The 24,317-nt window shown below is 38.3% G+C and overlaps 1 protein-coding gene across 3 annotated transcripts in view; it reads left to right on the top strand.

Moving 5' to 3' along the window:
- The window catches only part of NR2C2 (nuclear receptor subfamily 2 group C member 2), a 63,010-nt gene that overhangs the window by 15,871 nt on the left and 22,822 nt on the right, over positions 1–24,317 (top strand). Inside the window, exons 1-2 of one of the 3 annotated variants that reach the window (XM_065885068.1) lie at positions 20,688–20,759; positions 21,338–21,382. In XM_065885068.1, coding sequence (XP_065741140.1) covers positions 20,688–20,759; positions 21,338–21,382 — 117 coding nt within the window. Of the gene's footprint in view, positions 1–20,648; positions 20,760–21,337; positions 21,383–24,317 lie in introns of those variants that run through there. The other 2 variants (XM_065885069.1, XM_065885067.1) reach the window with 2 other exon arrangements.

Here is a 24,317-nt window from a genome sequence, read left to right on the forward strand (position 1 = left end):
TTCTTAAATACCTCTCTGTTTTATATAATTGGGGGTAGAAGTCATTGATTTTGGATCTTTGTTTTTGTGCCAAGAAATTTAAGGCTGTAGTTTTATCTTTTTAAACATACTATCAACTTGAAAATTTTCAAACTGGTTAATCAATTCTGATTTAAGTGAGGTGGATTTATTAATATTGAGGTTTGATTCTTCCACTGGCTTTAGTATAACGAAGAGCTGCCCTTGCCACTCAACAGGAGTAATTCTTTAGGAACATGGACACTGGCAGTATAAGGTTCTGGTCCTTTGTATGAGGTGAGCGGCGGAGCACTTTCAAGACCAGCAGCCTCCTCTGGCTTCCTTCCTCTGTGGTACAAGTTGCTGCACAAAGAGAGGTTAACTCTTTGCCCATTGACCCTTCACCACACTTATTATTTGGTGGTCCTTTGAAATAAAAATAAAAGGAGGATGTGGTACATTTCAGTTCAGGCTGGAGGTGTCCCCTGCCTGAAGCCCTTTACCCACTTAGGCAGTTGTTTACATTGTTCATTATTTCACTAGGAATATTAAGGAGAAGTGGAAGTTCCTGATTGAGATCGTAACATGTTGAGTCTGCAGGATCTGTTATTTCCCCCCACACAGGGTGTGAACTTTGTTGCCCTATTAATAACCCATGGGAATGTTGCAGCCAAAAATCAGAATCAGAATAAATTATAGATTTAGAAACTTAATTTTTGCTTATTAGCTGAATGCTTTGGGGCATTCTGTTCAACCTAGATGTTCATCCTTTACCGAATGATTGCATGTTAACACAGAAATTTTTCCTAAAAATTATTCCCCCCAAAATGCTGCCAAGGCAGTGGCATGTTATGGTGAAATAGAGAAGGTTCTCACTCCAGGTTAAAAAGGTATGTACTTTCCCATCAGCCACATATACTCGTGTGTCAGTGGAGGCAATATGCCTTGGTTTATTTATATGATAAACTGCCAAGGCAGGTGTTGTGCATACCTGCAGGATGTTTAACTAGCAGATAGTTACAAGAGTGGAGTAAAACAAAAAGAGGTCTAGGCAGAGTCCCAGCATCAGGACTGTAAAAAAGACGACTTCTTTATTCTTGAAGCTAAAAAGTACTCATTCTCTAACCAGTCATTTTGGGCCTGATATGTGCCTGGCCTTAGGAGTAAAAGGAACTGTTCCTTCCTGCCCTCTGAGGTAGACTTGAGCAGGTACTATGAGGGCCCTGTGGAGAGTGCTAAGATACAGGCACTCTGGGAGCCCAAAGCAGGACTCATGCACCAATCCGGGGGGTCAGAGACAGCTGACCAGACGAGCTGGTCTTTCATGAACTCTTTAGACAGTAAACATTTGTGTGTTGGGTAAAGCATGGTTAACTTTAGAAAGGATGTGAAATGGAAGTGCCGATTTTACCCTTTAGTGTGAGTCAGACACCATGCCCTGGAAGACCTGTATCCAAATGTACTTTCACACCCTGCTTGCTCATGGTTTAATTGAGTCCTTTGGACTAGCTGTTTCCGTGTCAAAGTGCAAGCGCTCTGGCCAGGTATAATACACACCTGGGTATTGCTGGGTGTTTACACTTCACTGTGAACTAAATGAGTGTGTCCTTTGCAGCTGGAGCAAATTGAAAGGGTAGAAAGTAAGCTAAGGCAGAGGGCCAAGACCTACTTCAGGCACTGAAAAGAAGGTAGGCAGGAAAGGATGGAAAGGAGATGCTTCTACCGGTCAGAAATGCATCTAATATTTTTATGTCATTGACTTTTTTTTTTTTTTGCGGTACGCGGGCCTCTCACTGTTGCGGCCTCTCCCGTTGCGGAGCACAGGCTCCGGACGCGCAGGCTCAGCGGCTATGGCTCACGGGCCCAGCCGCTCTGCGGCATGTGGAAACTTCCTGGACCAGGGCATGAACCCTTGTCCCCTGCCTCGGCAGGCGGACTCCCAACCACTGCACCACCAGGGAAGCCCCTGTCGTTGACTTTTTATCATTGTGCTAAATGATATTCAACAGAATGCTTCGGGAAAAAAAGTGGACTTCCTGCTTTGATGTCTGTTCATAGTATTAGGCTCAAAGTTCACACAGCTGCAAGAATTTCTGGGCGATCGCATCAAGACATCACTTTGCCTTCAAGCCAGATCATATCTAAACTGCCCGTGGTGCCAGTAGAACACACCTTCTTTCTAAAGGCCACAGGAGTAGGGGATCCCAGGTATTTTCCCATTTACCTGTCACTTCCGGAGTTAAGCATCCTTCCCTTGAATCCCAGGGATATTTAAGACTGTTCACCCAATCTAAATTTATTACTGAGGGACTTCCCTGGTGGTCCAGTGGGTGAGACTCCGCGCTCCCACTGCAGGGGGCCCGGGTTCCGTCCCTGGTTGAGGAACTAGATCCGGCATGCATGCCGCAACTAAGAGTTCACATGCCACAACTAAGAAGACTGCGTGCCTCAACTAAGACCCGGTGCAGCCTAAATAAATAAATAAATATTTTAAAAATAAATAAATTTATTACTGAGCCCATCGCCAGCATGACCCTTGCCCCCTCTCAGCAAATCTGTGGAGGTCTTTGGGATTCTCATATAAAAGTAATCATAAAATTTGCAAGCGTATTCCTTAACGTGGGGCAACCAGAGTCCAGGGGGTTTAAACCGGAGCTCAGGCAGGGTAAGAAAGCTGGCAAATAGTCTTGGCACCGAACCCGCACTTCCTCCCCTGTAGCTGTCCACCCACCGCCACAGTTGCTGGAAGGCAGGGCCACTTCTGGTTGCTGTGCACACCCAGTGCACAGCCCCAGGGCGGCACAGGGTCAGTGCTTAGCAGGTTCCAGTGAAGCGTGGACAAGGGTCACTTTGGCCTACTGACTTAGAAAGCTTCTCTGAGTCCCTGTGAAATACTTTTTGAATACTGTTATTCTTTTAAATAAAGTTTTTATTGTATAACATACATATGGTCACAATTCATAAGTGTGTAACACAGTAAATTATCATAGAGGGAACATTCCCATGTAACCACCACACAGGTTAAGAACAGAATAGAATTTCCTGTCCTCTCCCAATCACTGCCCCCACTCTGCTCCCTAAAAATGACCTTTTTTTTTTTTAATTAATTAATTAATTTGTATTGGCTGCACCAGGTCTTAGTTGCGGCATGTGGGATCTAGTTCCCCGACCAGAGATCAAACCCGGGTCCGCTGCATTGGGAGTGCGGAGTCTTACCCACTGGACCACCAGGGAAGTCCCAAAAGTTTTTAATTTTGACAAAGTTCGTTTTATCTTTGGTTTCTTTATTTTGCTTTAAGTGTAATAGCTAAGAAATCATTGCCTAAGGCAAGGTCATGAAGATTTACACCTATGTTTTCTAATTTTTGTGTATAATGTGAAGTATATTTTCTTATAAAAAGAAAATAAGAATTTTCCATTCAAGAAGCATCTCACTAGTACAATTAATCATGTGTAACAAAGATATTTATACACTGTTTATAACTCAGGCTTTAGAAAAATTTTTCAGAAGTTTGTGATAGTATTAATAGTAACTATGTGGTGAATAGAATTAATACTTAACATATTATTTACTAACCCTCTCATCAGTCCCATAAAGTAGTAACAATATGTCTATGTTGAATTTGAGGAAACCGAAGTTTAGAGGGTTTAAATGACTTTCTCAGGGTGACAGTATGTGTTTCAGAGCCTAGGTCTATCTGATTCCATAGCCTATGGGTACTCAAATAATGTTGATTGCTTTAAAACTTCTAAAAAATAAAGTGAGTCAGAAAGGCAGAATATTATTCTATCAGTTAAGAATTCAGAATATCTGAAATGGGTGGAATTAACTTGCAGAGTTAATAATAGACTCAACCAGAATTCTAAACGTTCATTACTAAAGAAGGATTTAATGCCTATGCACTGATAAAATGACTGGCCAGCCTTTTCTTCTTAATTACAAATAAACAGAGCTAAGAAATATATGTACATGGATGCTGGGAGATATATTCTGCAAGATTTGAGCCTCATCACACCCTCTCTAAAATGGTTTGTGCCTATTCTGCCTATCTCTTAACCAAGAGAAAACTAATATATACAAAGTATTTTGTAAACTAAAAGTCACTATGAGAATATTGCATTCTGTTGTCTTTTTTTTTGAGGTACGCGGGCCTCTCACTGTCGTGGCCTCTCCCGCTGAGGGACACACAGGCTCAGCGGCCATGGCTCACAGGCCCAGCCGCTCCGCGGCACGTGGGATCTTCCTGGATCGGGGCACGAACCCGTGTCCCCTGCATCAGCGGGCGGACTCTCAACCACTGCGCCACCAGGGAAGCCCTCATGCTGTGCTTTATAAAATTGAGATATAATTCACTTACCGTAAAATTCACCCTTTTAAAGTGTACAGTTTAGTAGTTTCACAAGGTTGTACAGCCATCACCACTGTCTAATTCTAGAACATTTTCATCATTTCAGAAAGAAACTCCAGAGAATTCCCTGGCTGTCCTGTGGTTAGGACTCCACGCTTTCACTGTGAGGGCGTGGGTTCGATCCCTAGTCAGGGAACTAAGATCCCACAAGCCACGTGGTACGGCTAAAAAAAAAAAGAAAGCAACTCCATATCTATTAGCAGTTATCTCCCCTTTCCCCCATCCCTTCAGTCCCTGGCACCCACTAATCTACCTTCTATCCCTATGGATTGCCTATTCTGGGTATGTTATAGAAATGAAATCATACAATATATGGTCTTTTGTGACTGATTTCATCCATATTGTAGCATGTATTGGTACTTCATTCCTTTTTATTGCCAAATAATATTCCATTGCATAGACATACCACATTTTCTTTATTCATTCATCAGTCTATAGATATTTGATTGTTTTTACTTTGAGGCTATTACAAATAATACTGATGTGAACATTTCTACACGAGATTTTTGTAGACATATGTTTGTCCTTCTCTTGGGTGTATACCTAGGAGTGGAATTGTTGGTTTTTATGGCAACTGTGTGTAACCTTTGAGAATTGACCACACTGTTTTCCAAAGATGCTGTACCATTCTGTATTCCCTCCAGCAGTGGATTAGAGTTCGTTTTCCCACATCCTTGCCAACACTTGTTATAGTCTCATCTTTTTGATTGTAGCCATCCTAGTGGGTGTGAAGTGGTATCTCATTGTGGGCTTAAATTGAATTTCCTTAATAACTAATGATGTTGAGCATCTCCTATGCTACTGGTCATTTGTATATCTTCTTGGGAGAAATTTCTACTTAATTTCTTTGCCTCTTTGTTTTTTTTTTAAATATTATAATAGTTCTTTATAGTCTATATGTGCATGTCCATGTATCAGATACATGATTTGCAAAATTTTTCTCCCATTTTGTAGGTGTCTTTCCACTTTCTAAATGATGTCCTTTGAACCACAAAACTTTTTAATTTTGATGATGGCTACTTCATCTAATTTTTCTTTTGTTACTTACGCTTTGATATCATATCTAGGAAACCATCACCTAATCCAAGTTCACGAAGAGTTATACCTATATTTTCTTCTAAGAGTTTTATAGTTTTAGCTGTTACATTTAAATCTTTGATCCATTTTAAGTTAAATTTTTCCCATTTTTTAATTGTAATAAAATACATATAAAATTTACCATTTTAACTATTTTTAAGTATACAGGTCAGTGGTATTAAATACACTCATAATGTTGTGCAACTTTCACCACTATCCATCTCCATAACTTTTCATCTTGTAAAACTGAAACTCTATACCCAGTAAACACTAATTCCCATTGCCCACTTTTCCTAGTACCTAGGAACCACCACTCTACTTTCTATCTCTATGAATTTGACTACTCTCAGTACTTCATATAAGTGAAATCATACAATAGTCGTCTTTTTGTGACTGGCTTATTTCACTTAGCATAATGTCCTCAGAGTTCATCTGTGTTGTAGCATGTGCCAAAATTTCCTCATTTTAAAAAGCTGAATAATATTCCATTGAACGCATATACCACATTTTGCTTATCCATTCATCTGTACATGGACACTTGGGTTGCTTCCACCCCTTGAGTATTATGATCAATGCTGCTGTAAATGTGTGTACTAATCTCTCTTTGAGGCACTGCTTTCAACTCTTTTGTGTATATCCCCAGAAGTGGAATTGCTGGATCATATGGTAATTCTAGTTTAATTTTTTAAGGAACCACAATCCTGTTTTTCATAGCAGCTGTGCCATTTTATATTCCCACCAGCAGTGCACAAGGGTTCCAATTTCTCTGCATCCTCACCAACACTTGTTATTTTCTGGGGTGTGTTTTTTTGTTTTTGTTTGTTTGTTTTTTGATAGTAGCCATCCTAATGGGTATGAGATGGTATCTCGTAGTTTTGATTTTTATTTCCCCAGTGATTAGTGATGTTGAACAGGCTTTCATGTGCTTATTGGCCATTTGTGTATTTTCTTTGGAGAAATGTCTGTTCAAATCTTTTGCCCATTTTTTAGTCAGGTTGAGTGTTTTTTTAATGTTGAGTTTTAGAAGTTCTTTATATAATCTGGAAATTAATGCCTTATGAGATAAATGATTTGCAAATGTTTTCTCTCATTCTGTAGGTTGCCTTTTTACTCTGTTGATACTGTCTTTTGATGCGCAAATTTTAAAAGTTTTTCTGAAGTTCATGTTGTGTGTGGTTTTTTTTTCTTCTGTTGCCTGTGCCTTTTGTGTCATATTCATGAAATTATTGCCAAATCCAGTGTGTGAGACTTTTCTCCTATGTTTTCTTCTGAGAGTTTTATAGTTTTAGGTCTTTGATCCATTTTGAGTTAAATTTTGTGTATGGTGTGAGGTAAGAGTCCAGCTTCATTCTTAGGCATGTGAATATCCAGCTTTCCTAGTACCATTTGTTGAAAAGAATGTCTTTTCCACATTGAATGGTCTTGGCTCCCTTGTCAAAAAATCATAACCTTATATGCAATGATTTATTTCTGGAATCTTTTTTCCTTTGGTCTGTATGTTTGTCTTTATGCCAGTACCACAGTTTTGTGACTATAGCTTTGTAGCACGTCTTGAAATCAGGAAGTGATCCAGCTTTGTTCTTTATCAAGGTAGTTTTGTCTATTTGGGATTCCCTTGAGATTCCATATGAAGTTCAGGGTGGATTTTTCTATTTCTGCAAAAAAAAAAACATTGAAATTTTGATAGGAATTGCATTGAATCTATAAATCACTTTGGGAAATATTGACATCCTAGCAATATTAAGTCTTCCAATCCCATGAGCATGGAAAAGGTTTCCATTTATTCTTTAATTCCTCTCAGCAATGTTTTGTAGTTTTTAAGGTACAGATCTTTTACCTTTTACTTCTTCTTTTCCAATTTGGATGCCTTTTCTTTCTTTTGCTTGCCTAATTCCTCTGGCTAGAACTTCTAGTACAATGTTGAGTAGAGGTGGTGAAAGCAGGCATCCTTGCTTTTGTTCCTTATCTTAGAGGAAAAGCTTTCAGTCTTTCACCATTGACTGTGATGTTCACTGTGGGTTTTTCATACATGGCTTTTATTATGTTGAGATAGTCTACTATCCTAATTCCTTGAGTGTTTTTATCATGAAAGGGTGATAAATTTTGTCAAATGCCTTTTCTCCTTCTATTGAGATGATATTGTGGGTTTTTTTCCTTCATTCTGTTAATGCAGTGTATTGCAGTGATAGATTTTTATGTGTTGATTCATCCTTGCATTTCAGGAATATGTTCCACTTGGTCATGGAGTATAGTCTTTTTAATATGCTGCTGATACAAGTTTGCTTGTATTTTGCTGAGGATTCTTGTATCAGAGTTCATGAGGGATATTGGTCTGTAGTTTTCTTGTAGTGTGTTTGCCTGGCTTTGGTATCAGGGTAATGCTGGCCTCAAATGAGTTTGGAAGTGTTCCTTACTCTTCAGTATTTTGGAATAATTTGAGAATGCTTCTTTAAATGTTTGGAAGAAATGACCAGTGAAGCCTTCGGGTCCAGGGGTTTTCTTTATGGGAAAATTTTTTTTTTAATTATTGATTCAGTCTCCTTAGTAGTTATAGGTCTCTTCATGTTTTCTATTTCTTCATGATTTACTCATGGTATGTTTTGTTTCTAGGAGTTTGTTCATTTTGTCTAGGTTATCCAATTTATTGGCATACAATTAATCTTTCTTATAATGTTTTATATTTCTGTAGAATTGTTAATAATGTCCTCACTTTGATTTCTGATTTCAGTAATTTGAGTCTTCTCTTTTTTTTCCTTAGTCTATCTAGCTAAAGATTTGTCAATTTTGTTGATGTTTTCAAAGAACCAATTTTTAGTTTCATTGATTTTCTGTTTTCTATATTTCTTTTTTCTCTTCTCCTGCCAGCTTTGGATTCAGTTTGTTCTTTTTTTATTCTAGTTGTAAAAGTTAGGTTGCTCATTTGAGATTTTTTTTTTTTAATGTAAGTACTTAGAGCTCATAAGTTTCCCACTTAACACCACTTTTGCAGTGTCCCCTAAGTTTTGGTATGTCGTGTTTTCGTTTCCATTCATCTCTAAGTTTTTTATAATTACCCTCGTGATTTCCTCTTTGATCCATTGGCTGTTTAAGAATGTATTATTTAATTTCCACAGATTTGCAGTTTTTTGCAGTTTCCTTCTGTTGGTGATTTCTAACTTCATCCTGTTATGGTTGGAGAAGACACTTTGTATGGTATCTGTCTTTTAAAATTTGTTGAGATTTAATTTGTGGCTGAACTTATGGCCTGTCCTGGAGAGTATCCCATGTGTACTAGAGAAGAATGTGTCTTTGTTGTTTCTGAGTAGAGTGTTCTGTATAGTGTGTTCAATCTTGTTAGTTTTTATTGTGTTAAGTCTTCTATTTCCTCATATATCTTCGGTCTAGTGGTTCTGTCCATTACTGAGATTGGGCTATTGAAGTCTCCAATTATTATTGCAGAACTGTCCGTTTCTTCCTTAAGTTCTATCAGTTTGGGCTTCACATATTTTTCTGGTTATTAGGTGTGTAAATGTTTGTGACTGTTATATCTTCTTGCTGTGTTGATCCTCTTATTAGTATCCTTCTTTGTCTCTTACAACCTTTTGAAATGTAAAGTCTATTTCGTTTGATTTTAGTACAGCTACCTCTGCTGTCTTTTGGTTTCTATTCGCATGGTCTTTTTCCTTTCATTTTCAGTCTATTTGTATCTTTGGCTCTAAAGTGAGTCTCTTATAGGCAGCATACAGTTGGAACACAGTTTCTCTATAATATTCTGCCGTTATCTCTTGATTAGAGAGTTTAATCCATTTGCATTTAAATATTTACTGATGAGGAGGGACTTCTGTCATTTTGCTCTTCGTTTTATATATGCCTTACAGCTTTTTCTGTCCTTCATTTCCTGCATTCCTGTCTTTTATGTTTAGTTGATTTTTTTGGTATTGAAATGTTTAAATCATTTCTCATTTTTTGGTATATATTCTATAGCTGTTTTCTTCATGGTTACCATGGGGATTACATATAACATCCTAAAGTTACAGATTTACTCTAGTTTGAATTTATACCAACTTAACTTCAATCACACAGAAAAACATTCTTGCTTTACAGCTCTGTCCCCACCCCTTTCAGTTGTTGTTGTCACAGATTACATCTTTATGCATTGTGTGCCCAAAAACATAAGCTAATAATTCTTTTAAATACATTAGTCTCCTATGTAGAAAACAAGAGTTAAAGTCACGACAATACTAGCTTTTACACTGATAATTGAGGGGTTTTTTTTCTTTAAATGTATTTGTAGAAAATAAAAAGTATAGTTGTAAACCATCACTACAATAATACTAGCTTTTATAATTGCCCACGTATTTACCTGTATTGAAATCTTTATTTCTCCAATGTCCTAGTGTTTATTCCTTTCACCTTGCAGGACTCCCTTGAGCATTTCTTGCAGGGCAAAGCTAGTGATCACAAATTCCCTTACCTTTTGTTTATCTGGGAATGTCTTGGTTTCTCCCTCTGTTTTAAAAATATGTATTTATTTATCTGTTTATTTTAATTGAGGTATAGTTGATTTACAATGTTGTGTTTCTGGCGTACAGCAGAGTGATTCAGTTTTTTATATATATATTCTTTTTCATATTCTTTTCCATTATGGTTTATTACAGGATATTGAATATAGTTCCCTGTACTATACAAAAGGACCTTGTTGTGTATCTATTTTATATATGTAAATATATGTAGTATATATGTGTGTGTGTGTGTGTGTGTGTATATAGTTTGCGATAAAAGAAATTTTCACGTATTGAGATACAGGGAAGTCATTCTGGCTTATGCATGAGTTAACCTGAATTTTATGCTAACTAAAATAGCCTGTTTGTGGCGTATCAGACATACATTGTACATCTGCTTTAATTATTAAAGAAAAGGGCACACTGACCAGAAGTAAAGAATGTCCATGTCAAAAATAAAGATTCCTCTCTTCCTTAGGTGCCAATGCTGGGCCTTCTTTGATAAAATTCCTTTCCCATGTGCCAAGGCCATGCTGACTTACTGATCACTGATCTTTGTGGGGTTTTTTGTTTTTAAACCTTGAAGAAATGTAATGTTCTTTGTTCTGACAAGATATAAAACTGTGCTGGAAACCATGCTTCTCCAGAGGAGCTTCTCAGACTAATCTGGGAAGCTGGCTTCTGGGCTCGTCCTTAGTTTGGCTCAAATAAAACTCTTCTTACGGGCTTCCCTGGTGGCGCAGTGGTTGGGAGTCCGCCTGCTGATGCAGGGGACGTGGGTTCGTGCCCCGGTCCGGGAAGATCCCGCATGCCGCGGAGCGGCTGGGCCCGTGAGCCATGGCGGCTGGGCCTGCGCGTCCGGAGCCTGTGCTCCGCAGTGGGAGAGGCCACAGTAGTGAGAGGCCCGCGTACCGCAAAAAAAAAAAAAAAAAAAAAAAAAAAAAAAAAAAAAAACTCTTCTTACTATAGATTCTTTTCATTGACACTTGTATCTGCTAATCCCAAACTCCTAATTTATCCCCTTCCCCTTTGGTAACCATAAGTCTGTTTTCTACGTCTGTGAGTCTGCTTCTGTTTTGTAAATAAGTTCATTTGTATCATTTTTTTTTTAAAGATTCCACATATAAGTGATATCATATGCTGTTTCTCTTTCTCACTTACTTCACTTAGTATGATAATCTCTAGGTCCATCCATGTTGCTGCAAATGGCATTATTTCATTCTTTTTTATGGCTGAGTTGTATTCCACTATACACACACACACACACACACACACACACACACACACCCCGCATCTTCTTTATCCATTCATCTGTCGATGGACATTTAGGTTGCTTCCATGTCTTGGCTATTGTAAATAGTGTTGCTGTGAACATTGGGGTGATGTTTCTTTTTGAATTAGAGTTTTCACCAGATACATGCCTAGGAGTGCGGTTGCTGGATCACATGGCAACTCTTTCTTTTAGTTTTTTAGCAAACCTCCATGCTGTTTTCCACAGAAGCTGCACCAATTTACATTCCTACCAACAGTGTAGGAGGGTTCTCTTTTCTCCACACCCTCTCCAGCATTTATTATTTGTAGACTTTAAAAAAAATTTTTATTTATTTTTGGTTGTGTTGGGTCTTTGTTGCTGCACAGGGACTTTCTTTAGTTGCAGCGAGCGGGGGCTACTCTTCATTGCGGTGCACGGGCTTCTCATTGTGGTGGCTTCTCTTGTGGAGCATAGGCTCTAGGCATGTGGGCTCAGCAGTTGTGGCTTGCAGACTCTAGAGCGCAGGCTCAGTAGTTGTGGCGCACAGGCTTAGTTGCTCCAAGGCATGTGGGATCTTCCGGGATCAGGCCTCGAACCCATGTCCCCTGCATTGGCAGGCGGATTCTTAACCAGTGTGCCACCAGGGCTTCTATTTGTAGACTTTTTAATGATGACCATTCTGACTAGTGTGAGGTGATGCCTCATTATAGTTTTGATTTGCATTTCTCTAATAATTAGCAATGTTGAGCATCTTTTCATGTGCCTATTGGCCAACTGTATGGTCTTCTTTGGAGAAATATCTATTTAGGTCTTCTGCCCAGTTTTTGACTGGGTTGTTTGCCTTTTTCTGTTACTGAGTTGTATGAGCTGTTTGTATATTTTGGAAATTAAGCCCTTGTCAGTCACATCATTTGCAAGTATTTTCTCACAGTCCGCAGGTTGTCTTTTTGTTTTGTTTATGGTATACTTTGCTGCACAAAAGCTTGTAAGTTTTATTTTTGTTTTTATTTCTATTGTCTTGGGAGACTGACCTCAGAAAACATTGCTACGATTTATGTCAGAGAATGTTTTGCCTATGTTCTTTTCTAGGAGTTTTATGGTGTCATGTTTTATATATGTCTTTAAGCCATTTTGAGTTTATTTTTGTGTAGGGTGTGAGGGAGTGTTCTAACTTTGTTGAGTTACATGCGGCTGCCCAGCTTTCCCAACACCACTTGCTGAAGAGAGTCCTTTCTTCATCGTGTATTCTTGCCTCCTTTGTCGAAGATTAATTGACCATAGGTGTGTGGGTTTATTTCTGGTTGATCCATATGTCTGCATTTGTGCCAATATCATGAGATTTTGATTACTGTAGCTTTGTAGTATTGGCTGAAATCTGGGAGGATTATGCTTCCAGCTTTATTCTTTTTTCCTCAGGATTGCTTTGGCAGTTCTGGGTCTTTTTTTTCTTTTTTTGTGGTACGCAGGCCTCTCACTGTTGTGGCCTCTCCCGTTGCGGAGCTCAGGCTCCGGATGCGCAGGCTCGGCAGCCATGGCTCACGGGCCCAGCCGCTCCGTGGCATGTGGGATCTCCTGGACCAGGGCACGGACCCGTGTCCCCTGAGTCAGCAGGTGGACCCAACTACTGTGCCACCAGGGAAGCCCTCTGGGTCTTTTATGGTTCCATAAAATTTATAGGGGTATTCGTTCTAGTTCTGTGAAAAATGTCATGGGTAATTTGATAAGCATTGCATTAAATCTGTAGATTGCTTTGGGTAGTGTGGCCACTTTAACAATATTAATTCTTCCAATCCAAGAACATGGGATATCTTTCCATTTCTTTGTATTATCTTCAAATTCCTTTATCAGTGTTTTATAGTTCTCAGCATGTAAGTCTTTCACCTCCTTGGTCAGGTTTATTCCTAAGTATTTTACTTTTTAATGCGATTTTTAAAGGGTTTTTTTTTTTTTACGTTCTAATATTTCATTGCTAGTGTAAAGAAATACAACTGATTTATGAATGTTAACCTTGTATCCCTGCTACCTTGCTGAATTCACTTATGACTTCTAGTAGTTTTTATGTGGAGTCTTGAGGGTCTTCTGCATCTTAGTATCATGTCATCTGCGTATAATGACAGTTTTACCTCTTCCTTCCCGTTTGGATACCTTTTATTTCTTTTTCTTGTCTGATTGTTGTGGCTAGGACTTCCAAAACTTGTTGAATAGAAGTGGTAAGAGTGGGCATCCTTGCCTTATTCCAGATTTTAGCAGGAAGGCTTTCAGCTTTTCACCATTGAGTATTATGTTGGCTGTGGGTTTGTCATAAATAGCTTTTATTATGTTGAGATATGTTCCCTCTATACCTACTTGGCAAGAGTTTATATTATGAATGGATGTTGAATTTTATCAAATGCCTTTTCTGCGTCTGTTGAGATGATCATGTGGTTTTGTCTTTTCTTTTGTTGATGTGTTGTATCACACTGATTCATTTATGTGTGTTGAACCATTCTTGTGACCCTGGGATGAATCCAAGTTGGTTGTGGTGTATGATCTTTTTTATGTATGTTGGGTTCAGTTTGCTAATATTTTGTTGAGAATTTTTGCATCTGTACTCATCAAAGATATTGGCCTGTAATTTTCTTTTTTGGTGGTGTCTTTGTCTGGTTTTGGCATCAGGGTGAGGTGGCTTTCTAGAACGACTTTGGGAGTGTACCCTCCTCTTCACTCTTTTGGAAGAGTTTGAGAATGATTGGTGTAAGTTCTTTTAATGTTTTGTAGAATTCCCCAGTGAAGCCATCTGGTCTTGGACTTTTGTTTGCAGGGAGCTGTTTAAATTACGGATTCTATTTCACGTCTAGTAATCAGTCTGTTCAAATTATTTCTTCTCGATTCAGTTTTGGTGGGCTGTATGTTTCTAGAAACTTGTCCATTTCTTCTACGTTGTCCAATTTGTTGGCATATAGTTGTATTCTTTTATGGTTTTTTTTGTATTTCTATGGTATCAGTGTTTACTTCTCCTCTTTCATTTATTTTGTTTATTGGGTCCTCTCTTTTCTTTATGGTGAGCCTGGCTAGAGGTTTGTAGATTTTGTTTACCCTTTCAAAAACCCAGCTCTTGGTTTGATTGTTCTTTTTCTGTTGTTTTTTAAATCTCTGTTTATTTCCTCTCTGGTCTTTATTATTTTCTTCCTTCTGCTGACTTAAGGTTTTGTTTGTTCTCCTTTTTCTAATTCTTTTAGATGGCAGGTTAGGATGCTTATTTGAGATTTTTCTTGTTTTTTGAGGAAAGCCTGTATTGCTATGAACTTTCTTCTAAGGACAGTTTTTGCTGCATCCCATAGATTTTGTATGGTTGTGTTATCATTGTCATTTATTTCAACATATGTTCTGATTTCATCGTTGACCTATTGATTTTTTAGTACCATGTTGTCTAGTCTCCATGTAATCGTTTTTTTTTTTTTTTTCTCATTTCTCTTTCTGTGGTTGATTTCTAGTTTCATGCTGCCATTGTGGTCAGAAAAGATGCTTGAAATGATTTCTATCCTCTTAAATTTGTTGAGACTTGTTACGTGTCCTAGTGTGTGGTCTATCCTAGAGAAAGTTCCATGTGCACTTGAAAAGAATACGTATTCTGGGTTTTTTTGATGTAGTGTCCTGAAAATATCAATTAAGTCTAACTGTTCCATTGTGTCACTTAGGATCTCTGTTGCTTTATTGATTTTTCTGTCTGGACGATCTGTCCATTGATGTCAGTGAGGTGTTAAAATTTCCTACTATTACTGTGTTCTCATCAGTTTCTCCATTTATATCTGTTAGTATTTGTTTTATCTATATAGGTGCTCCTATATTGGGTGCATATGTTAATGAGTATAATAGCCTCTTCTTGTATTGATCCTTTTATCATTATATAGTGTCCTTCTTTGTCTTTCTTTATGGATTTTGTTTTAAAGTCTGTTTTGTCTCATGAGTATTGCTGCCTCTGCTTTCTTCTCATTTCCGTTTGCATGAAATATCTTTTTCCATCCCTTCACTTTCAATCTATGTGTGTTCTTTGCTCTAAAGGGTTCCTTGTAGGAAGCATATTGTAGGCTCTTATTATATTTTCCAGTCTACCACTCTGTGTCATTTGATGGGGGCATATAATTTAAGGTAAATATTAATAGATATATATTTATTGCCATTGTAAATGTTTTCCAGTTGATTTTATATTTCTTCTTCGTTCCATTTTTTTGTTTTTCCTTTTGTGGTTTGATGGTATTCTTTTATATTATGCTTGTGTTTTCTTATTTTTAGTTTTTGTGAATAATGTTTTTGATTTGTGGTTACCCTGTTTTTCAGGTATGCTAACCTATTACTGTTATCTACTTGCTTTAGACTGGTTGTCATATAGGCTCCAAATACATTCTAAAAAAAAAAAATCTACAATTTCTTACTCCCGTCCCCACATTTTTTTTTTTTTTTCCGTCCCCACATTTTATGATTTTTATGTCCTCTTTTTTTTTTTTTTTTTTGCGGTACACAGAGCTCTCACTGTTGTGGACTCTCCCGTTACGGAGCATAGTCTCTGGACACGCAGGCTCAGCGGCCATGGCTCATGGGCCCAGCCGCTCCACGGCATGTGGGATCTTCCCAGACCGGGGCACGAACCCATGTACCCTGCATCGGCAGGCGGACTCTCAACCACTGTGCCGCCAGGGAAGCCCCTGTGTCCTCTTTATATCTTCATGTTTATGCTTTTGCTGTTCATTGTAGTTATCACTTTCACCCCCCAAATTTTTTTAAAAATTTTTAATCTGCATACTGGCTCATATAAGTGATATACTTTTCGATTATGTTTTTTTTAAGTAATTTATTTATCTGTCTATTTATTTATTTTTGACAGTGTTGGGTCTTCATTGCTGTAGATGGGCTTTCTCTAGTTGCAGCAAGTGGGGAGTACTCTTCGTTGCGGTGTGTGGGCTTATTGCGGTGGCTTCTCTTGTTAAGGAGCATGGGCTCTAGGCACGTGGGCTTTGGTAGTTGTGGCATGCAGACTCTAGAGCACAGGCTCAGTAGTTGTGGCACACGGGCTTAGTTGCTCTGCGGCATATGGTATCTTCCTGGACCAGGCTCGAACCTCTGTTCTCTGCATTGGCAAGCGGATTCTTAACCACTGTGCCACCAGGGAAGGCCCCAATTGTGGGGTTTTTTTCTTCTTTCCTATAGATTCTTGCTGCTGCTGCTTTTTTTTTTTTTTTTGCTTCTTATTTAGAGAAGACTTTTTAATATTTCTTTTAGGTTAAAAGTTTAGTATTGCCGTATTCTTTTAGTTTTTGCTTGTCTGAGAAATTCTTTGACTCTCCTATTCTAATGATAATCTTGCTGTGTAGAGTATCCTACGTTGCAGGTTTTTCCCTTTTAGGACTTTGAATTTATCTTGCCACTCTCTCCTGACCCACAGCATTTCTGTAGAGAAATCACCAGATAGCCTTATGGGGGTTCCCTTATAAAATTAACTCTTTGTTTTTCTCTTGCTGCGTTTAGAATCCTCTCTTTATCTTTTGCATTTTAATTATAATCTCCCTCACTTTTGAAGGATAGTTTTGCTGGGTATGGTATTTTGGGTTGACAGGTTTCTTTTTGAGCACTTTGACTGTATTGGCCAACTGCCTTCTGGCCTCCAAAGTTTCTCATGAGAAATCTGCAAATAATCTACTTGCAGGTCCTTTGTATGTGATAGTTTGCTTCTCTCCTACTGTTTTCAAGATGTTCTCTTCTTGTCTTTTGAAAGTTTGATTATAATGTCTTGATTTCGGTCTCTTTGAGTTCCTATTACTTGGAGTTTGGTGAGCCTGGATGTTTATGTTCATGTCTTTGATCAAATTTGGGAAGTTTTCAGACATTATTTCTTCATATATTCTTTGCTCACCCCCTTTTTGTCCTCCAGACTCCCACAATGCTATGTTGGTCTACTTTTTGGTATCCTGTAGGCCTCATAGGCACTGGTCAGTTTTCTTCAATCTTTTTTCTTTCTGTTCCTCAGATTCACTACTTTCTATCAAGGTAACTGATTCTTCTGCTTGTTCAAATCTTCCTTTGAATCCTTCTAGTGAATTTTTCATTTCAGTTATTGTAGTTTTCAGCTCCAAAAAATTTTTTTTGGTTTCTTTCTAGGTTTTTATCTGTTTATTGGTATTTCCATATTGTTCTTACATCGTTTGTTGAGTTTTCCACGTCTCCCTTTAGTTCAGTCTTTGTCTAATACATTTGACATGAGATCTTTTTCAGGGATAACTTAATGTTGATTTTTTTTTCCTTTGAATGGATCATAATTTCTTGTTTCTTTGTATGCCATGTGGTTTTGTTGTTGTTGTTGAAACAACATTTGAATCTGGACATTTAAATCTAATAATGTGGTAACTCTGGAAATCAGATTCTCTCCCTTTCCAAATATTTACTGTTTTTTTTACTTTACTGTTTTTGTTGTAAGCTGTTTCTCTTCCAAGGAGCATCCTGACATGTAAACTTAAGGTCTTTTCTAGGGTCTTTTCTGAACCTGTGCCTTTCTCTGAGCATGTGTATTTACTTTCTAATTGTCCCTGTATATGCAGTTAGTTTTGAATGTCCTTGTCTTTAATGTCTGGTTCCCAATAGAGGATAAAGAGAAAAATGGGGAGGCGGGGGAAGCAATCCAGTCTTTTAATTCCCCTGGAAATCACTTCAGCAGAAATGGAGGGGCTTGCAACAGTAGGAAGAAGTACAAAGACAATGGATACCCCTTCTTTGTCTGTACCTGTGGGATCAGAGGAAGCAATCATTGATTGGAGCACAGATCCCCAGTATTTGGAGGACAAGGGCCCTTTTTGCCCACCCTGGCTCCCACAAGCTGTGTGCAAGCTGCTTCTGGAACATGTGCACAGGTGCCTGTTATAGGGTAGATGTGGGGAATGGGTAGCTGCTGCTACTGTGCTAGGAGCTGGAGTTGACCAAAAGTAACTGCAATTTATGGTCCAAGGCTTCCCCTGGAAATTGCAAGCCTCCAGTAGACTCCTGAGTTCCAAAATAGTTACATCAGACAGATTCTACCAGTGCAATTGTGGTCTAGGTAGGTAAAGAGATTCCTGGTGCTTCCTACTCCACCATCTTCCCAGAATTCTCTCTCTTGAGTTAATTGTTTTCCATATAGTAGGAGAGAGGGGTCCAGTTTCATTCTTCTATGTTGTGTCCAGTTGTTCCATTACCATTTGTTGAAAACACTGTTCTTTCCCCATTGATTTGGCACGCCACTTTTGTCAAAAATCATCTGACCACATATGGGAGGGTTTATTTCTGGGCTCTTTGTTCTGTTTTGTTGGTCATTATGTCTGTTTTTATGCCATTGCCAACAGTTTTGATTACTGTAGCTTTATAATAAGTTTTGAAGCCAGGAAGTGTGAGTCCTCCAACTTTGTTCTTTTTCAAGATTGTTTGGCTCTTCTGGGTCCCTTTCATTTCCATGAGTTTTAGGATGAGCTTGTCAATTTATGCAATGTAGACAGCTAGAATTTTGATAGCAACTATATTAAATCTGTTGATCAATTTGTGTAATATTGTCATCTTAACAATATTAAATCTTCTGATCCATGAACACAGATGTCATCTAGGTCTTCTTTAATTTCTTTCAACAGTGTTTTGTAGTTTTCAGTATACAAATACTACACTTTTGTTAAATTTCTTCCTAACTATTGTCTTGTGTTTGATGCTATGGTCAGTGGGATTGTTCCTTTAATTTTATTTTCTGATTGCTCTTTGCTAACTTATAGAAAGATAACTTATTTTTATATGTTGGTCTTGTATTCTGCAACCTTGAAACTCATTTACTAGCGCTGATAGTTTTTCTGTGGATTCTTTCAGATTTTCTGTGTACAAGATCGTATCATCTGCAAAAAGAGATAGTTTTCCTTCTTTCCAAATCTGGCTTTTTCTTTCCTAATTGCCCTGTCTAGAACTTCCAGTACAGTGTCAAGTAGACATGGTGAAAGCAGACATCTTTTTCTTGTTCCTGATCTTAGGAGAAAGCTTTCAGTCTTCCATCACTAAGTATTATGTTAGCTGTATTTTATAGATACTCGTTATCAGATTGATGGAATATCAGTACTTCTATTCTTTTTTTAAATATTTGCTTTATTTTATTTTTGGTTGCATTGGGTCTTTGCTACTGCAAGCAGGCTTTCTCTAGTTGCAGTGAGCAGGGGCTACTCTTCATTGCCGTGCACAGGCTTCTCATTTCAGTGGCTCCTCTTGTTGCAGAGCACGGGCTCTAGGCACGCGGGCTTCAGTAGTTGTGGTGCGCAGGCTCAGTAGTTGTGGTGCACAGGCTTAGTTGCTCCTCAGCATGTGGGATCTTCCCAGACCAGGGCTCGAACCCCTGTCCCCTGCATTGGCAGGCGGATTCTTAACTACTGCGCCACCAGGGAAGCCCAGTACTTCTTATTTTCGTGAGTGTTTTTATTATGAAAGAGTGTTGAATTTTGTCAGATGCTTCCTCTGTACATTGAGATGATCATTTGGCTTTCGTCCTCTGTTCTTGGGTGTGTTATATTGTTTGATTCATATGCTTAACCAACCTTGCATTCCTGGGATAAATCCCACTTAGTCATAGTGTATGATTCTTTATATGCTTCTGGATTCATTTTGCTAGGGTTTTGTTGCAGATTGTTGCATCTATATTCATAAGGAATATTGATCTGTAGTTTTCTTGTGATGTCTGTCTGGTTTTGGTATCAGGTGATCCTGGCCTCATAGAATGAATTGGGAAGTGTTGCGTCCTCCTCCTCCTCTTCTTCTCCTTCTTTTTCCTTTTTTTGTTTTTTGTTTTTTTTTGAAGTTTGAAAAGCATTGGTTCATGATATACTTTTATTCAAGGAAAAATAATATCTGCTCACTTCAGGTGCCCAAGTGACCATTCAGAACCTTGAACCTTGACTTTAGTGGGTATTGACCTTGTGTTATTGATGAGCTTTTTCCGATTTTATCCCAGTGAGGATGGGAGGTTGCCAGACTCTTTCACAAGTATTAATCCTAGTAGTTTCCAGTGTAATTCTGGTTGTTTGCCATCCTCAACAGTATTGTGAGAGCCTGTCTTCTGGAACCTGTCATCTTAAAGGAGTGCTTTATAGCTGGCCTTAGAGACAGTGAAAAAAATTCAAAGATGATCTCTAAGAAGTTATTTTGGTAGCTTTTTATTTTATTGATGCTGCGCAGAGCAGACCTGAAAATACCTTTCATTTTTTCTTGCATTTTCAACATTAGAAACAGCTATTGTAGCTGTTTCTTAGGATCATTCTGTGGAAATATCTCATTGATTCCTTTGTCATCGAAAACTATACAATTTTATCACTCATAGCCACAGTGAAAGCAAGAGGCATGGTCCTCAAACCACCACTGGGCATCTTTCTAAGCCCCCTTGTGATGCAGCCCTCTTCTCACCCACAGGTACCACGTACACAGACTTCTCGGCCGGAATCTCCAGGGATGACCAGCCCCTCCCCGCGCATCCAGATAATCTCCACTGATTCTGCGGTAGCCTCACCTCAGCGCATTCAGGTACCTGCACCAGTCCCACTTGGTTCCAGCCACCTGCCTGAGGGCAGACCTGCCTTCCCTGAATCGTTTCTGAAAACAAACCTGCCTAAGGGTTTCACTAAGGAGCTGTGCTTCTTAGGTATCAAGTGTAGTACAATCTCACTTATTTTTTAAAAAATAAAAGAAGAAAGATTTTACATTTACTAAGCTGACTTACTTTCAGTCTAAAAGTCTGAACTGTCACTTCAAACTATTGGAATGAAGTACCATTTATTACTTATGTGCTTCAAAATTGAGAGGTAGTATGTCTTAGTCGTTAAGAGTGTGGACCTCCACTTGAAGTCAAGTCCAGTGCCCCATTTTATAGCTTTTCTAATGTCTCACTTTTTTCATTTAGAAAATGTACATAATAGTAGTACTTATCTCATAAGGTTATTAGGAAGAATCAGTGAATATTGCTTGTAAAATGCTTGAAACGGTGCTTGGCACATAATAACATTCGGTATGTACTAATTATCTATAATAACTATTATTGCTAGTATTATTGTTACTGTTGACTAATTGATGATATTCACTTATGGGAGGTTTAGTCTTCCCAGGGCTCTGAACCTGCCTCTTTCCCACTGAACAAAGAGAAGGTACACGTATCATGATCAACAAGCAAGAAGAAGGGAAAATTATTGATGACACACATACATTAAAGATTCATATACACTACCAAACGTAAAATAGATAGCTAGTGGGAAGCAGCCGCATAGCACAGGGAGATCAGCTCGGTGCTTTGTGACCACCTAGAGGGGTGGGATAGGGAGGGTGGGAGGGAGGGAGACGCAAGAGGGAAGAGATTTGGGAACATTTGTATATGTATAACTGATTCACTTTGTTATAAAGCAGAAACTAACACACCATTGTAAAACAATTATACTCCAATAAAGATGTAAAAAAAAAAGAAGAGATTCATAGTTATCTCAAAAGGCCAAACCAAAACACATGCACGGAAATGAACGGCAGAAAAAACTCTAGTTATGTAACGTAAGTTTGAGAGAATAGCAGGTGGACAGGTATTTGAGTGAATAAGTAAAGGATTGCTTTCATTTACAGTTTCTTTATTTTAAAACTCGGTATTAAGTGAGTAGTATGCTGTAATAAGTAGATGACTTCCATAGTGTTCACCCATTCTTAAAAGTGATTTTATGGATTATTATAAACTAAGCATAGAAGAGTTCTAATAAGTAAAGTAAAATGAGTTGTTAAAAATTATATTTCCATCATGTCTGTATTACATAATATTTTATCATAAATACCAAAGTTCATACACTTCTTTTCTTCACACCAAGTAGGAAACACATATCTGAGTGTCTAGAAATTCAGAAGTAATTGGTCCAACGTTAATGAGATTTTACTATTCCTCAGAATTAGAAACTTTATATAGCTAAGTTATTTTTTTCTCTTTTGCTTTGTTCTTATTTGCTGATTGTGACTTGAAAATGAGTCCTTTATAGTTTTATGTAGCAGGTGTTAGGATCCTGCCTACATAACTCTCCCAACTCTAACTAACTAGGAACTAACTTTGTACATTTAACCATGGATGTTATATTGTGGTTTCACAACCATCTGAGGGCAGATGAGAACATAGAAAGTTCTTCCAGAAAACTCCATCGGTAGCTAGTTTGTGTTTCAAGAGAGGGTATACAGCTCCCTGTATTGGTATAAGAAGGATCTTTCTGTTTTCCCGAGGGGTATTCAGGCATCCCATTCCATACAGTGGGGCTGTTCCCATGCCCTGGTGCTTGGCCCATGGTTCCACCACTGTCCTGGCTAGAATGCAGTAAGATTCTTGAGCAGCAGTCTTGTAGAATAGATCTTTGGCGTTGAGCTTTCGGTTTCTCTAGGGAAGATAACCCATTAGCATGAGTTTTATGTAAAGTAAGTATAGTTGAAAATCTTTTCATTGTGCACTGTCAATAAAATTAGACATACCTTGGGACTTCCCTGGCGGTCCAATGGTTAAGACTCCATGCTTCCACTGCAGGGGACACGAGTTCGATCCTTGGTTGGGGAACTAAGATCCCACATGCTGTGCTGTGGGGCAAAAAAAAAAAAAGGGGACCTACCTCGGTGCAACAGAACTGACTGTTTTTCAAGGTTTGGTTTTTTTGAAGGAAAGTTATAGGTCATAGGTTGGTTTCTGGGTTCTTGATGTTGGTGCTATGGCTTTGATGAAGTTTTCATTTCTAGTCCTGACTTCAGTAATGGATCTCTGATCCCCTGAAGTCTAGGGGAAAGAATACATTTTCTGATATTGTAATGAATAACAATGCTTTGAACTCAAATAGTGGCTTGTGTGATAAGGTTGGGAGGGAAAGATTATTCAGTAAGGATGGCAAGCTATGCAACATTTAGGAGCTTTGGCTCTGAATGGAACAGATTTTAGGGTCAAATCTTGCTTCCACTCCGCACTGTGACCCTGGGAAACGTTTCTGTAACATCTATAATTGTAAAGTGACAGCAGTAATAGTACCTGTTTTATAGGACTGTAAAAGGATAAGAGATACTGCCTATAAAGCTGTAGGAAGTAGATGTCAATAAATGTTAGCATCTGTGTTATACAATTTTTTAATGTTTTATTTTCATATAAGTTCAAACTTAAGGAAAATAATACATATAAACCCTGTGTCCCCTTTACATGGATTCACCAGTTGTTTGCTGTAACATTCTGGATGTATGTATAATGTGTTTTTTCTGAATCATTTGAGAATAAAGTGGAGACATCATGCCTCTTTGCCCTGGATACTTCAGCATGTATTTTCTCTTACATAATTACAATGCAGTTATCAAAATCAGTAAATTTAATATTGAAACGTGCCATTATCTAGTCCATAGTCCATATTCTAAAATTTCATCAGTTTTCCCAGTTAAATCCTTCATAACTATTTTTCCCATTCCAGGATTTATTTTTGTTTTTAATAATGATAGCAAAAATTAAGGTGTCAGTCAACACAAGCCCAACATATCTAGTTGTGCAGACCAACAGAGGGCTGATCTGATGATGGACTTGTGTTCATCAGTATGTCATCCTAATGGCTGCAAAAGGGCTTTTGGGGCCAAGTGCGAAGGGTGGTGGTCCTCAGAGCAAGAGAGGTAGCCTTGTGACTGGGGTTGAGAGCTGTTGTTTTTGGGGGTACAGAGGTCTAGGGCAGAAGCTATGGGAGGAAGGAGATGGAGATAAGAAAAGCTGTAGGAGAACACCTGCTTGTCTGAAAATGAAGCTTAGTCAGAGCCATGCCATCACAAAATCTAGCTTCTCAGTAAATTTCATGGGTTTTCATCATATGTAGTCTTTTTAGGCCAGTGGTTTTCAAACTGTGTTCTTTACTGTTTCCCAGATTACACAAACATTACGTTCAAATTTCATTTTTTAGTCCAGCTTTCAAAGCAATTTAAGTAGATTAAAAGAAAAATACACTTGAACATGTCATATACCAAATTTGACATGCTGGAGGTCACTGGTGCGCGCTCACTTGTAATCTGTGTTCATTCTTTTGGGGGTAGATCTTGGCTTAAACCTTCTTTTGCCAT

The sequence above is a fragment of the Phocoena phocoena genome, chromosome 10 (assembly GCF_963924675.1).
Source record: "Phocoena phocoena chromosome 10, mPhoPho1.1, whole genome shotgun sequence".
Classification (NCBI taxonomy): Eukaryota; Metazoa; Chordata; class Mammalia; order Artiodactyla; family Phocoenidae; genus Phocoena; species Phocoena phocoena.